General features: G+C 41.9%; 1 protein-coding gene across 3 annotated transcripts in view; it reads left to right on the top strand.

Moving 5' to 3' along the window:
• The window catches only part of SELP (selectin P), a 46,345-nt gene extending 31,010 nt beyond the window's left edge, over positions 1–15,335 (top strand). For 2 of the 3 annotated variants that reach the window (XM_046683877.1, XM_046683875.1), the window contains exons 10-17: positions 1,297–1,482; positions 7,118–7,303; positions 8,156–8,365; positions 9,388–9,573; positions 10,411–10,530; positions 12,885–12,915; positions 13,967–14,022; positions 14,609–15,335. In XM_046683877.1, coding sequence (XP_046539833.1) covers positions 1,297–1,482; positions 7,118–7,303; positions 8,156–8,365; positions 9,388–9,573; positions 10,411–10,530; positions 12,885–12,915; positions 13,967–14,021 — 974 coding nt within the window. In that variant the 3' untranslated portion in view covers position 14,022; positions 14,609–15,335. The remainder of the gene's footprint in view (positions 1–1,296; positions 1,483–7,117; positions 7,304–8,155; positions 8,366–9,387; positions 9,574–10,410; positions 10,531–12,884; positions 12,916–13,966; positions 14,023–14,608) is intronic. The other variant, XM_046683876.1, reaches the window with a different exon arrangement.
• The last annotated feature ends 1,526 nt before the right edge of the window (positions 15,336–16,861 follow it).

Genomic DNA, 16,861 nt, shown 5'->3' with positions numbered 1-16,861 from the left:
ATTGGACAACTTTATCAGATTGGGAGGAAGGTAGCTAGAGAGGGGAAGGGATAAAAGGAAGTGAACAGTATAGCAAATGCTCTCGAAACCTCAAGCAGTTCGAGTCAGTGGCTGAAGAGTGGCCCCAGATTCAGCCATACTGCCACGGTCTCTGGTCTAAAGCCGTACGCTGGTCAATCAGGCCAAACACCCTAAACCGTGCATTCTGTCAGACTTCAGTTTTTAATGCCAGCATGTTTATTCCAGCTTTATTGTTTCATTAATTGGCAGAGGAACACTTTGACAGTTATTAACATCTGCATACAGAGTGTTTTCACTTTTGATCCTTGTAAAACTCCTGGGAGCTAAGTAATGCTGTTCTCCACATTTTAAAGGTGAACATATCAAAGTTCAGAGAAGTTAAATGACTTGCCAAAAGTCACAGAGCATGATATCCAACCCAAACAAGTCCCCTAGCCCCTCAAACTCTACATGTTTAAGATCTCAAAGAGGCATTCACTTTTTTTGTAAGTGAACAGCAGAGTCATTTGGGGCTGGCCACTGGAGGATGAGACTGGTAGGAAGAGAATTTGCAGATGGCTAATGATATTATGTGCCTACTTTGTGTCCATGACTTCTGAAATATATTTTTAGATGTAATTTTTATATATGATTTATTTAACTTACTATTTTGTACTATTTTTGAGGATCCCTGCAAGGCAAGGATTATTATTTTTCCCATTTCATAGATGCAGCAACTGAGGTTCAGAAAGCTTATCGTCCAGAGATACATTCCAATGAGTAACAGAGCCAGGATTTGGACCAGATTCTTTCCACCACTTGGTTGGGGAAAGGAAATTTTTGGAGGGAGAGAAAGTATTTTACTCCGTTTTTCTATTTCCAATCATTTGTCATTGTTTTCTGGCAAGGTCATCAGGTCTGTTTCTGAAGAAGGTGTCAAGGAAGCAGCCACTCCTATTCGTGTTCAGGGGCAGCTGAAATGAGCTGCATCACGCTCTTCCCTAACAAAGCACCAGCTCCCTTTAAAACCACATCTATGGCCCTTTGTGGGGAGCGTTTCAGGACGCCAATCAACCGTGCGCTGCTTCTAGTTTACACATCCATGACCTCTAACCCGTGATAGAGCACCATGAAATTCGATCTTTTCTAACCAAATGCTGCCCTTGGGGACCACGCTCCCCCGACACACACACACACACAGACATATGCACACGCGCGCACACACACACATGCTGATTTCAGGTTGCTGTGTTCTAAAACAGTCTCTTCTCTCCCCCTCTGCCATGCCCCTGGCAGCCATTACCTGCACACCTCTGCCAAGCCCTCGGAATGGAACAATGACCTGTGTCCGACCTCTTGGAGATTCCAGTTATAAGTCCACATGCCAATTCACCTGTAATGAGGGATTCTCTTTATCTGGACCGGAAAGATTGGATTGCACTCCATCTGGACACTGGACAGGTTCCCCACCGATGTGTGAAGGTAGGATGCCCTGTCTGTCCTTTCTCTTGGCTTCTCAGGTAACACTACAGCATGGAGAATCGCCAGGGATTCACGTAAAGCTGTTCTTAAGCTAAAAGAAACATACTCTCCACAAAGCATGGTAATAGGGACCAAAAGCTTTTCTCTCTCTCTCTGTGAATATTCTTATAAAAGTAACTTTAGTTAAAATTTCACAGTTTTATAGAGTGTTTTTGTGTCACCATGGCATTCGATGTCCACCACAATGCTGAAATAATGAGGAAAGGCGGTATCTTCTCCTTCTTAGAGCAGGGGGACAGAGGCTCAGGGAGATGAAGTAACTCGTCGAAATTCACGCTGTTAGTAAGTGATGAAGCTCAGCAATGTCACTGGGACTTTTACTTCTTTATAAAGCATTTTTCTACTACACTCTTCATTCACTCATTTCTATATTGACCTTCATTGAGCACTACTAAGCCCCAGACCCTGAGCTTTTGTGATTTCATCACAGCCCCTCGAGGATCTCCCAGTCTAACTATTTGGGTCCTTCTCTCCTCCCTCCACATCTTTGTGGATTATGAGCTCCCTGAGGAGCTCCTTCATCTTTGTATCCCTTACAGCAACTAGACAGAGTAAAAGTGGGTGTGTGACAAATATCTGTTGAATTGAAGCTTATCATTTACTGGTTAAATTTACTCAAGCACAAGCCCTGTTGACGGCGAACTAGTGGATCCTGCAAGCAGGGGCCAGCTCTCACCTGTCTTTGATTCCCCAAAACATCCGGCTGACACAGTACCAGCATATAGTATGCTCTAAAACGGAAGTTTACCAGATTAATTAATTCATAGCGCATGTTTACTTTCAAAAGACACATTGATCAAATTTACTGCTTAGTGTACTCAGTAACAATGAGACCAGTAATAATAGCTAATATTGATTGCTTGTGTAATAAGTACCAGCTATTTCATAGGCATTATCACATTCAGTCCACACAGCAATCTTTAACATGATTATTATTATCCCTGTTTTAAAGATGGAGAAACAGAGGCTTGGAGAGGATAAATAGCTGGTAAAGGTTGAATAGCTAGGAAGTGTGGAGGTAGAATTCAAATCCAGGTCTAGCCTGATTATAGGGCTAGTGTGTTTAACCACTACACCACACTGCCTCCCAGTGGCGGGTTTCTTAATCCCGAGTCAGCCAGCAGTCAATTCATGCTTTTCCACCGCCCAGCTTGCAGCTGTAACTGCTGAAATAAACTTCAGAAATGACGGTGCCTGGTGATCAGATGAGAGAATATGTTGACAGAAATCTGTTAGTTTATATGAAAAAAACTAAAATCTTATTTATTCCTTTTTGTGGAATGAGCACTGGATTAATAGCCAAAGACCTGTATTGCCCTTCCCCGAAGTCATGTGCCATCTAGAAGGTCATGTCACACCCTTGGGCTTCAGTTTTCTCGATTCCAAAAGAGGAGGAGTGGACAAGATCATCTTTGAGGTCTCTTCCCTGGTCAAGAATTTTCTAGGTTAAAGAACATAAAATGCTGCCATCTGCTGTCAGAAAGATACAGTACAAGCCACGCAGGGATCTAGAACACTGATGGTGATAGCATTAGGGCTTGTGCTTCATCACTTATTTTTCACCCACTCATTCGTTCTTCCCATGACCTTTATCACGAGCTCTGTTTTCCCACAATGTGTTTTAAGGCTAAAGAATTAAAAAATGCCTAAGAATGGTCTTACTAAAGTTTTAAATCATGTGTGGAACCAACATCGTTGTTAAATCTGTAATCTCTGAAGCCCCTCTTTTCTTGCCAGCTCCCTTTCCTCCATGAGAGGAGGCGTTTACCCCCCCACCATGCGGGCCCAACCCCCCAGCATCTAGAACCAACCCCAACCACGGGGCAGCCCCTTTAGCGAACTGCGGGCCTCAGAATCGTCAACCTTGTCTGAGCCTCATCTTGAGCTCTGGGCTTTGTACCTGTGTTTCTACCTCATTCTCCAAATTTATTCCCTAGATTTAGGCAAATAGTTCCTCTTCTTTCCCATATGCCTGAGTCCATGAATTTTTAACTCTTCAGCAAGAGGGTTAAACCAGAACCCTGAGTTTTGTGTAGTGTTTGGCAGAGTCCGAAGCTCTATCAGAGGGGCGCGGGGCCACCACGTCGGCAGGGGCCGGGTGGCAGATGGAGAGCTCAGTCTCCCGCTTCAGAGTGCAATGGGAGAGTTCATTTTTTGAGGTATTTCCTTTTTAGTTAGAGCACCAGGCCCTGGTCCTCTGGACTTGGGCTCTCCTTTCCCTGAACCTAAGCGGCACTGAATTGCTTGTATCTCGTTGCTGTGTCCCTCATGTCCCCATGCTGGGCTGCTATCCTGACGCAGGCTGCTGCTGTCTCAATCACGTTGTCATTGGCCTTCTGGAGACCAGGCTTGCTGCTGGACCCGAGTCCTAATGACCAGCCTCACCGTGGTGGGGTGGGGAGGGTCCTGGTTCTGTGTCTCTGTGCTGGCTCTGCTCTCCTGTCCTGTTCCTGCTCACAAGGGCTGAAACAGAGCAAGTTGGTGCCCTCTAAGCTCTGATCTGGCTCACGCCTCTATTTTTTTGTCTCCGCTCCTCCAACATTTCTCTGACTCCACGGGGGTTCCTAGTCTTTATGTTTAAAGTTTGAGTTGGGAACAACCAAGTCAGTTAAATTTATTTATACTGTTTCTAAAAAAATTCTTGACAGAACTATATCCAACTCAAGTAAAAATACATGATACAAAGAAACAGAGAAGAATTTACTAAATCTATTTGAAATAACATAAACCAGTATGTTGTAAGTTGATGATAGAGTGCCAGTGAACCTAATAATCCATGAATTCACATGTAATCATGACTTACTTCATGGATTCCAAAAAATCAGTGAAGACAGCACTGCCTTGGAAGTCCACGAAAACAGAGCATTAAGCCTGTGATAAAAGCAATGCTTATCTGTCTTCTGTCCTTCTTGCAATTACCCAGTCTTAGGTAAGGTTTTATGGTAGGCTCATGGATATGACTCCTTTTTAAAGGAGGCCACAGAGGCCGCTCTTTGGTAAAAATCTCTTCATCTACATCTGCACGAGGCCCCTCCACTCCAACAGCTTCCTTGGTAACTCCACAAATTTAATTCAGCCCATGTTTGCTGAGAGCCTACCACGTGCCAGATCGGGAGTAGGCCTCTGTGTGCCTCATCAAGGCTGCCCCTCAGACAGGAAGACATGCTTCCTTACAGGATTCAAAGGCAACTCCTTAAAGTTATTTAGAGGCCTTTGATTGGACAAGGTCAATTTTTACATATGACGGTTCAGAGGCTTCTGTGGATACAAAAGGCTCTATCTATAATCTTGACAGAGTAAGACTGACAAAATTGGGACCAAGGCCACATCTCCCAGGTGGACCTAATGCTGTAGTAATTCTCCTTGTATGTTAAGGGTCACTTGAATCCTTTTTTTTTTTTTTTTTTAAGATTAGCCCTGAGCTAACATCTGCCGCCAATCCTCCTCTTTTTTGCTGAGGAAGACTGACCCTCAGCTAACATCTGTGCCCATCTTCCTCTACTTTATACATGGGATGCCTGCCACAGCATGGCTTGACAAGCAGGGCATAGGTCTGCACCCAGGATCTGAATCAGTGAACCCCAGGATGCCGAAGCAGAACGTGCAAACTTAACCGCTGCACCATCAGGCCAGCCCCTTGAATCCATTTTTTAAAATAGTAACTCCTCTTGTTTCTTTTCAGACCAGGTAAAAACACTTGTTAGAATGCATCCAAATTAAGCTGTGCTCACTAACTTATTTGCTCACTTGACAAATATTTTTAGAACCCCTACTATGTGCCAGACCCTATTCCCTGAGATACAGTGCTGAAGAGCTGACAAGGTCCCTGCTCTCATGCAGTTGACATTATGCATTTTTGGGGGCTTAAATACAAAGTCCTGGGAGATATGAAAAAGTTATTCTAGTGAAAATGTTCACAGATTACATAATCTCTATGACTTATACCAATAGATATATTTAATAAATGTTTGATAAATGGAATTGATCTTCCAGACACGGATTTATTCATTACTCGAAAATTTGAGAGTACTAAACTAAAATTCAGTATGTTACTTTGGCTGTTTGAATGGATTCATGCAATAAGGATCCACAATCCTTTGGTGAATAGCCTGTCACTGAAAAAATGTGGGCCAGTGTGTGAAAGCCAATACATAACTCGTCCATGAGGCATTACGTAGGATTTCAAGAAGTTTTTTAAAAACGCAACATAGCTGAGCAAAATGAGCCTTACCTGACCAAGACATTACTTTCAGATGGCCTTGAATTTAGAGAAAGAATAGTCACTCAGTTTGTCAATAACCCAATATTTGTTGATTAATAATAGTTTACGTCAGAAAATTTAATGGAGAGACAGACATGAAGCTAAGAGAAATATGTAAGTGCAATGATTTATAAGAACAATTTTTCAGGGAAATGGTTAGTGAATTAAAAATTCATTTACTCATCTACTTGACAAATGCTTGTTGAGTACCCCCTCTCGAGATCCTGCAGTGTGGACTGTGGGACACAAAGATTTATGGTTCTTGGGTCTTCAGAGCTTTCCATCTAGTAGAAGAGGAAAAATATGACATGTGATATGACAGCATGAGTTTAAACAAAAAGCTGATGCATTCAGAGAGGAAGGCTTCAGGCTCCAGTGATCAGCAGAGGCTTTGGAGAAGCTGTGTTCGGTTGGATCCTAGCGGATGGGTGGTATGTTAGTCAGTTAAAATAGAAATTCATGGGGGCTGGCCCCGTGGCAGAGTGGTTGGGCCTGTGCGCTCCGCTGCAGGTGGCCCAGTGTTTCGTTGGTTCGAATCCTGGGCACGGACATGGCACTGCTCATCAAGCCACACTGAGGCGGTGTCCCACATGTTACAACTAGAAGGACCCACAACCAAGAATATACAACTATGTACTGGGGGGCTTTGGGGAGAAAAAGGAAAAAATAAAATCTTTAAAAAAAAAAAATAGAAATTCATGGCCGTGGGAGCCAAGAACCAGGACGATCAGTTCAGGAAATGCCCAGGGACTAATCTGGCTTGACCAGGAGGTTTTGAGCTTTCCTGTGCTGTGGAACTGTGGTATAAAAAGGACAGCTTGGGGATCCAAATGGAGGAAATAGTTTAGGACAGAAGATGATTATTGCAGTTTTAGATGTGTTGAATTTGAGGATACAGCAGGATATCTAAGAGGAAGTAGTTTCCAGCAGGAGGAAGGGCAGAAGTGAAGTCCTGGACTGCACCCATATGGATAGGACAGTGAGAGCCAGGGGAGGCAATGAAGTCTCTGAAGAAGAAGGTGTAGAGAGAAGAGGATGAAATCGTGAGTTCTTGGGCATGACTGCTCTACTACTTGATTTCTTCATTTCTGTGACTTCTACCTATACTCCTCTCTGCAAGCCCACCATCCCTCCCCTGCCCTCTGTAGTAAAGGACCTGCCATAGTTGTTGTGGAATGCCTGCTGCCTAGCAAAACACCTGACATAGTAGGTGCTCAATAAATATTTGTTGAATACGTGAATGAATTAATTTGATCCAGAACACAGCTTCTGAATAAACTTGAAGATTGTGAAATTCTTGATTTGATCCTCTAGCCATCAAGTGCCCAGAATTATTTGCCCCAGAGTGGGGAAGCTTGGATTGTTCTGACACTCATGGAGAATTCAATGTTGGCTCCACCTGCCATTTCTCCTGTAACAAGGGCTTCAGGCTGGAAGGGCCCAACAATGTTGAATGCACAGCTTCTGGAAGATGGACAGCACTTCCACCAACCTGCGAAGGTAAAATAGTATACACTCACTGAGATAGCTCTTCTTCTAGAAATTTCTTCAACAAAAATAACAGACACTTATATAAGTTCCTACTAGGTGACAAGTACACATTATACTATTATTATTGTGAAAGCTCTACTTCTTGTTAAGAAATGGGTTATTTCTTGAAGTCTAGGAAACACAGCCTTTGGATTAAAAAATTATAAGGACTGAAAGGATTTCTAAAAATATTTGTGAATAAAAGATATATTGATTCTTAAGCAGAAACTTTCTTTCATAATTTTGGATCCTTTTTCTCAAAGAGCTTTATTGAGTTTCTTGAATGGCCTCCATTGTCTCATTGCCAGGAGGAGTACAAGGAACAGAGGTGCAGAGATGTCAACCATCATCTTTCTGCCACATGGCAATTTGGTGACAAAGCCAGTGGCATCATTCATGCCTACATTTCATGCTGACCTTTGGCCAGAGGACAATCCTACCTCCCAATAAAGCAGCAATGGACAGGCAATTGGCCTATGCGTATTTCACTTTCTCCTGAATTTCTTATATTTCTGCACCAACTCCTCAAGGTTTTTTGTTTTGTTGATCCCGTTTGTTTTTTTCTTAATATCAGTAACATTGAGCCCCCAGTTTCTTCTTCTGGCCAGAAGAATCATCTCTCCAATGACCCTTTTAAATAATTTTTCTCATCTGGTTTTCCACACCTGAGATAAATAGTTTTCCTTAACTTCCTTAAGGAGCTATTGCTAGAGTTACCCTTAGTATGAAAGGAGCAGACGGCAGTTATGCCGTGCTAATCTTAATTCTGTTCTGCTCCTTTTAATTGGGAGCTCTCTAAATTGAAACATTTTCTCACGACAGGTGAGAAATCAGTTCCTACTCCAGAGGTGCGATGCCCAGCTCTCATCACTCCAGAGCAGGGAACAATGTCCTGTAGGCACCATCTGGGAACCTTTGGTTTGAATACCACTTGTTACTTTGGATGCAAAGCTGGATTCACGCTCACAGGAGACAGTGCTGTCAGATGCAGACCTTCAGGACAATGGACAGCAGTAGCTCCAGCGTGCAGAGGTAATGTGAAAAAGAACAAGTAGATCTGATAGTCTCTTCCAGCCAGCACTCAAGCCAGTCATTGGACCTACCTGTTGAAATCCCATCTAAACCCCACAACCACTTCAAGTGGCAACTTCTCCATGAAATTCACAGCAATCCCAACTAGACATAATGTGCGGCAGGCATATCACTTGTCCCCTGTCACAAGCTAATGCCTTGGCACTCAAAGACCTAAAGGAGGAAACATTTGTAAATGACCAAAATGTGTTAGAACAATAAATAAGCTAAACGTGAAACCACCTATATGAATTGTGAAATACAAGTTGCAATTCTATTGCTTACGTGACAGTTTAAACATTGATATTTTCATAATTGGAACCTAAATAAAAAGATAAGCCATGGCTGATACCTCTTGAAGAGCCATCTTCTTATACATAAAGCACTACGTCTCTTCCATCTCTATATTCCCCTTGAAGCATAGCACAGTGCTTTGTAAATGTCACTATTGCTCAATAATGCTTGAGTTACATTTAATCTCTTGAGCTTTAGTTTCCTATCCACAAAGTAGGGAGAATAACCTGAAGTCCTCTGAAAAATAGCTTAAAGAGGGTGGCAGTCTCTAACTTCTTTCCTACTTTCAGAGGCCAACTATGTTGAGCAGTTATTATGTATTTTAATAAACACATGCTGATGTGCCAGGTAATTGCCAATGGTGGTAATAACATTCAAAATGATATTTTTGAGAAGCAAGATTTTGTAAGTAGCATTTTTCTGGGTAAGATTGAGCAATCCATTAGCAGGTATTTATTGAATGCTGTTATGTGCCCATCCTAGTTCTTTTCTATCATTCTCTGAGTGCATATCTTAGTATGTGTGATGTGGGAAGAGCTAGTACGAGTGTCAGAAGTGGCTCGTCTCCTTTCTGATCTATTATACTCTACCTCATCTACTGGCAATGCTAACCAGGTTACAAATGAAACCAGAATTTCTTTTACCTTCATTCTCTATGCCTGTTTTTCCTGCATTCTTTTTTTCTGCAGCTGTCAAATGCTCTAAGCTGCACGCTATTGAGCCAGTAGTGATGAACTGCTCCAACCCCTGGGGAAATTTCAGCTATGAATCAACTTGCAGCTTCCATTGTCCAGATGGTCAGTTACTCAATGGCTCAGCAAGTACAGCATGCCAAGAGAGTGGCCAGTGGTCAGCTACCATGCCAACCTGCCAAGGTATATTTTTCATATGGATGAGGAAGTCACTTTGATACGGAAAATAATAAAACCAGAGTTTCTTCTCTGTAGATTACTAGCAGTGGTCTCACTTTCCATCACTGGGTTTCCCCTGCATTTAGTAGATGTTTCACAATGAATCAAGCAGTCTCCTTGCCTTGTATAGAGCAGCGGGAATTAAACTCAGCGACTCTGTGTAGACTCACCACTCCTTTTTCAGAGCTCAGATTTGTGAAATGAATCCTTTCAATTCTTTATGAACTGCACGTAATACACATCGAAGTTTCAAAATACTTCAAACTGGAGATTCTTTCACTTGGATTCCGAATTTGTTATCTCAGAAGACCTTTGTTTACATTCACCTCCAAAAATACCATAAGTCTTCCTTAAGTTCCATCTGTTTGTAAGGTTTATTTCATCCCCCTCCCATTTTTATTTTTTTCTCTAGCAGCTTGTCATAACTACTTTTTGATACATAACTGAATCTTTGATTGCCCCCCCCAAGAAAATTACCCACAGTTTATATTATTTACCCAAACTTCCATTTCTCGTGTTTACCATTTAATTGTTTAATTCCTTTTATTGGGCCCTTACCCTGACTCCTTGGAAATTGCATTTGATATTTAAGCATTGGAATAAAAACTCAGGCCCTGCTTCCCAGTCTGCTGCAGTGGTTTTATGGATTCCAGATCTCGCACGCCGTGTTGTGAGCACCACCAGGACCTTTTATGATCCTACTTGATCGCACATCTTAGAGCTCTTGGCCCCTTCTGGGAGAATGAGGGTCTTCTGTACAATACACTTCTCATGTCTTGCATATGTGTGTTTGTTTTGCAGCAGGGCCGCTGACAATCCAGGAAGCCCTGACTTACATGGGTGGAGCAGTGGCTTCTGCAATAGGTTTGGTGATGGGTGGGACACTCCTGGTTCTGCTAAGAAAGCGTTTGAAACAAAAAGGTAAATAGGAAAGAGCATTCTCTTTATTTTCTTCTTTCATGTGATTTGAGATGGGGCAGTGAAACCACAGTTTCCATGCTTGAGAACATTTGCGTTAAAAGAAAACAAGGCCAAGATAAGTGATCTTGATAACTGACAGCCCGTCGGAATTACCTTTATAAAAATACAGATCCTCACATAGGGAGATCTGGAGATGGGCCTGGAAATCTAAATTTTTCGAAAGCCTCTCCCCAAAATTCCGATGAGGCCAGTTTGCACACTGGCATTTGGGGGCCTCTGGTCTAGGTAACCTTAGTGTCACCAAAACCAATTGGAAAAATGTCTTGCTTCCCTCCTTCACTCATTCTTTCTTGCAACAGTCATTTACTGATGAACGGGTGTTAGGTAGGACCCAGCATGATGGTCCCCGATATTAAAGAATGTATAATCCAGTGGGCGAGATAGATAGGTGAAGTCAGTGCTAATACTGAAGTGTAGTAAGTGTTTTAGGACAAAAATACAACCCAAGTGTTACTGGAACAAAAAATAGAGGTGCCCCAACCAGACTGACAGGTCAGAAAAGTCTCTTTTAAGCTTGGAAGAATAAGAGGGATTTTTCTAAGGCAAAAAAATAGAAATAGAGTTCCAGCAGAAAGAATGGCCTGTGAAGAGACCTGAAAGGGTGAAACAGCTGGGAAAGTGCTATGCTGAGCATCTTAGTGCATCTAAACCAAGAAAGGCTTGTGAAGGAAATGAAAAACGAAGCTAGAGGTGTAAGGAGCTGCTGCTTTGTTAATGACTTGGTATGATAAGCTAAGAGATACACACGTTCCTATGAAAACTTGTGGCACTAATGCAGGATTTAAGCAGGGAAATGACCAAAAAGGAAGACCCTCTATGAGGGAAACTGTATTTATCAAACTGTTCATCCAAAAAGAACTCTGGTCTAGGAATAAAAGAAGGGAACCATCCTTTAAGGGTTAAAACATCCTCTTTCTATCTGCCCCAGACACTTAGCCTGTCTATAAGTTTGGAAAACTTTTTTTATAAGCTAATGGAGTTCTGCTTCATCATTCCTCAGGGAAAGTAACTGGGGGCATCAGAGGGGTCAGGAATGTTCAAATCCAGGTAACTGAATGTGACTATGTTAAAAGTCCCTAACAGAGTGCTCATGGAACTCAGGAGTTTCAACACCTATTCTTGACGGCTCAGGGGCAGACCTTGCTCCCTACTCTTAGGCTTTCTCGATTCACAAAGCCACCATTGCATTGAGGCTGTTTTTCTAAAGTGTCTTCATATACTCTCCTGTGAGTGGATGACTAGGACAATAGACAAAGAGTAGCACTCTGCCTAAAGACCAGAACTACAACCAGTCCCTCCACGCAATATTTGTGCTCACTTAGCCAAATCCAGACGGCAGAGGCAAGGGCTCCTAAGGCCTGGATCCTCATCTCCAGAATTATGTAAGAATCACTATTCCTGCATTTTCTTTAGTTTTGAGACCTATCTAGGACACCCTTTGAACCATGGAGAGAGACCAGCAGCCATTAATCCTCCAATATCTTTAATAATAAATAAATTCACTTGCTGGGGATGGGGAGTTTTCCCTTGACCTGTCCTGATATGATTTCAAACTTCCTAGGATTTGATGACGAAATAACAGGAAAATTCTGCATACTATGTCTCCCTCTCCCGCAGAATCAAAATGCACGTTCATTATCACCTTGAAAGTTCAGTAATGCCCTCTAATAAATATACTTGTTCATTGCCATTTGACCTAATGTTTTCTAAACTTATTTAGCCATAAGATGTTTTTCCCCTTTTATCTACCTATGGGATAGGTATGTTTTAAAGTTTCCACTATCAGAGTCCATTGTTTGGATTAAGACTGGAGGCCCCTGATTGCATGTTACCAGGAGGGAAGACATCCACTGTTATGTTGCTATGGATTTGTTTGTGCTATCAGCTTGCCCAGCTGATGGCTGGGAGAGTGTGACACACGATGCCATGATAGGAGCCTCAAGTGCCAAAGAAATGGGTTTTGAGAACCGATGATCTCAACAACAACAACAACCAAAAATAGTCAAGAGGCTGAAGTCAGGGACCAGACATGAGGGGAAGTTTTTACTGAAAGAGAAGAGGAGGAAGGTGAGAGGACTCTGGAGTTAAGTATTGTCAACTGTTTATTTTAGCCTAAAACAGGTCCTCCGTCTCAGGGGCAGACTGTTCCCAATACACCCCTTATAATGAGCCATCTGAAAAATGAGTCACCGACTTTCCCCAATAATTGCTGTCACAGAAATGATGACCTTTATCCTTCATCTCATTTTTTTTTTCTTTTAAACCAATCATTTGTGTCTTCTTGCTTATTTCAGATGATGGGAAAAGTCCCTTGACTGCTCAAAGGTAAGATGGAAATGTTTTATGATTGAGTACATTTTTCTAGTTTGACTTTTTAATTTACAACAATATGTCACAATGATTACACACAACACCCCCTTTTTGCAACAAATCTTTTGCAATGCACCCTTTACTATTGTGAGGTAAAATATACAGACAATATATCCTAACTGCACATGTTTTTAAAAAATCAATGAATGCCTTTATTATAACATAAGGGAGAAATAAAAGAGAAAGTGATTTCCAACAGAAATGACATGCTAAGCCTGGGATGCAACATCAGCAGAGCTGGCAGAGGCTTCACCTTTGGAGGGAATCTGAAGGCAACGGCCATAAAGGCCTACGGCTAGAATATGGCATTAGCGACTCAAACGGCATCAGAGGTGGTGCCAACACCAACCTGGTTTTTCATAATAAATGACTCTGGTGAAGAGTTGTAAAATTGGTTCTAATCTTCCCTCAATTCATATGGCAATTGCATTTTTAAAGATGCAAACAAATATTTAATATTTATATCTAAGCAGTTAAGTGCCAAGCTCAGAGATTTTTCACCTGCATGAATATTGAGTAGATATTCTAGAGTTGTGTGGGGTGTAGGACAATCCCTTGGTGTCCATGCCTCTCAGGATGTCCAGCACCCCTGGCTCCTACCCACTCAATGCGGTTAGAACTCTTGATCATTACGAAAAATTTTAAAAGCCTCTAGGGGGCAGTACTACCATTTTCTGAAAACTATTGCCAGATGACCAAATATCAAGGCTGGGAACTCTGTAAGGATTTCCTCTCATCAGGAAGAAGCTGCAGCCCCTGAGCGGGCGGAGCGGGTATTCAGTACCTAAAGTAGTAACAATAACAACATGGTGTAAAATGCACTGCAAATTACCCAGAGCTGTTAAGTGGGATCTCATCACTTTGGCATTTATTTTTCTCTTCCTTTTAAAGCAGAATTCCAGGGGTGGGATGTGGTAATCCATGGTCTCTGGAGAATACTCTGTGCTGGACTGTGGTCAAGAATTAAGCATCATGTGACAGATCATCCTTGTGTTTCTTTTTTTAGCGACCTAGGAACATATGGAGTTTTCACAAATGCTGCATTTGACCCAAGCTCTTAAAGTAAGTTACCTATGAAGATATTTTTGAAAGAAATACAACAGTAAAAGAAAGAGGAAGAATATAAACCTTCACTTGTCTTTATACAATTATAGGTTAAATTTTAAGCATGTATTAAATTTTCAGGCCATGAAGGGAATCGTGTTGGCAGTAAGGGACAGGTATGGCAGTGGAGTGACAATAGAATGTGAGTTCATATAAGGATGTCCATTTCCTCTAGGATAGAAATGTTCTAGTAAGACATAACTTATTTCAGGTTGTATGACATTCCCATCAATGGCTGCTAGGTGGTATTGACACTGTAGCCTGGCTTGATAACTGGAAGTCATGGCTGCTGGAAAAATTTTACAGTCTTTTATGGAGCCAATCTCTTATGTGATCTGCTGGGAAAACAAAAATAATCTGACACCTCCTCTCTCCCAAAAAGCTCAGTGAATAGTTGAGTTTCCTAAGAAGAATAGTGTAGATGGCAGAACATCTGGATTCTAGAAAGAGATTATGTTGAGCCTCAGGAGATAGATATGATGGGAGCTTTCTTTTTTTCTCTAAGGAAAAAATAATTATTTTAATTTTTTTGCCTCGTTTTCAGAAACTGTCCTTTGAGTGGTCACCTCAATCAACTTCCACAGGATTCTATTTTTGAGTACCAGCTTTCCTACTAGACTTGATTTTAACTGCAGTGTAATTGCTGCAGTTTTCTGTAAATACTTGTGAATAAAAGACATGGAATTTCCTTTCGATTAGCTCTGAACCAGAGCAGAAGGATTGTACCACAAGCCCAAACTCTCCACCCACCATCCTTTCCTGTTCCACCTCTCCTCTTCCTCCAACATAAGGCTCAGACGCCAGGACTGGATGTTTCTGCAGTGGTCTGTGGGCTTTGCCCTGGCTGTCACTGGAAATACCAATTAGCCAGAGACTGGAGCGTCTGACTCACCAGAAGACCAGACTGGGGGGGAATAAAATGCCTCTACTTTGTTGGAAGGCAGGCAGTGTCTTTGACTTGAAGGAATTCCTGCAAGGACTTCTGGGGTCTTCGGTGGTTGCTGCTTATGAAGCTTGTTAGACCTCTGCTACAAGCCTTCCAGAGAAGCCTCTGGATGGTACCAGAGGCTGCAGACGATCAGGAATCAAGACAGGAAGGCACACATCACCGCAGACCTTCCCTCTACCAGTCACTCTCTCCCTAAGGACTCAAAGACCAATATTCAAATGTGTAATTTGTGTAATTAAAAGGATTCTCCCCAAATGCCATGTTCTTCTATTTGATATTTTGTTTAATAAAGTCTTTGTTTGCCATCAATGTAATGCACAATTATGGTTGTCCCAATTACAGCTTGACCCTTCAGTCAGCAAATTTATATCATCCTACCCCCCACAAAGAGAAAATCAGAGAAGCAGAAAAACTCCTCATCACCTGAATGTTCTACAGGGAAGCACAGAGGTGTTGTGCATGTTCTTTTAATCACGTATTAATAAATAGGTCGTTGAAAGTTATAAGCGGTTATCTGGAACTGATGCAAAAAATAAAGTTGTCTTGTCTCCATGAAACGAGAGGCAATGAACACATCATGCGGACTGAATGACACATAAGTTAACAGCAAAATGAAATGGCAAAACAGTCTAACTAAAGGTTACAAGAATTTTGGTAGTAACCCTGGGATTTAGGGACACAGTGCTTTGAAAAAGTTTCTCTGATACACTGCCATAGCATCTCTGACTGCTTATTTTCTGCCAGTCCCTAGGCTTGGTATTATAGGACAATGGTTATCAGCCCTGTCTTCTGAGTCAGAATCTGCATTTTGTAAAAAGTTCCCCTAGAAATTCTGATGGTTTACCAGCTTTGGGAACCACTGATATTGTAGATACAGAAGTGTAAGGCATTATTCCTGCTCTTGAATGGTTTATAATCTAGTTGGGGAGACAATAGACACCCACACAAAGTGATAGAAGGTAATCAAGATGAGCATATTTTTTTAGTGTTATAGGAGTTCATAAAATGGAAAAGTCAATTTGAGCCCAGAATCAAGGAAAACCTGGAACCCTGGTCGGACTTTAAAGAGTGAATAGCAAAGAGAAAGAGAATAAGCATTCTAAGTTGATAGAATAATATCAACAAAGGAGCAAAGACAGAAAATTGTGAATTTATTCCCACGAATTACAAGACAGAAGCTTGTAGGCATGCAGTTTCAGGGAACCCAGGACAAGTCATCATGATGCTTCAAACAAGATAATTCTCAGATTCTCTATCAACAGCAAAATAAGATCTTAAGGAGTGTGAAACAGCCAGATCCTCTGAGAAATACAGGAGGCAGGAAAAATGCAGTCATTGTAATAAACATGTGCTATGTGCTTTCCACCTGCTAGGAATTACACACTTGACAGTATCCTTTCATTCTCCCAACAACCCTATCAAGGAAAACTATTATTGTCATCCCTATTTTGCAGATGTCAAAACTGAGCTCCAGAGAGGTTGAGTAATTTATCCAAGATAATACAGCTAGTAGGTGGGATTGGAATCTGGTGTACTGATCCTTTCAGCCAAGCTCTTCAAGCCCTCTGCTCTGCTGCTGCCTTAGCTGACCACAGGCCCTTATCAAGACAGAGCCGTGCAGAGGTAGAAGTCAGTAAAGTGGTCCAGGCCAGCCGCCTGGTTCATGTGCTCATCCCCTTGCTTCTTCACCACCTGAAAATACAATACTTCTGTGCCCAGTAACAGGGCATAGTACCCTTTCCTGAGATTGGAAGCAGAGTGAGCTGGGAGGGTACTGGGTCCCACTGCACTGGGAATTGCAGAGGGTCTAGCAAGTGTGAACTTCGCTGCAGGCAGGTTTTACGGTGG

Source organism: Equus quagga, chromosome 13 (assembly GCF_021613505.1).
Source record: "Equus quagga isolate Etosha38 chromosome 13, UCLA_HA_Equagga_1.0, whole genome shotgun sequence".
Classification (NCBI taxonomy): Eukaryota; Metazoa; Chordata; class Mammalia; order Perissodactyla; family Equidae; genus Equus; species Equus quagga.
This window is presented reverse-complemented; position numbering and strand designations above follow the sequence as displayed.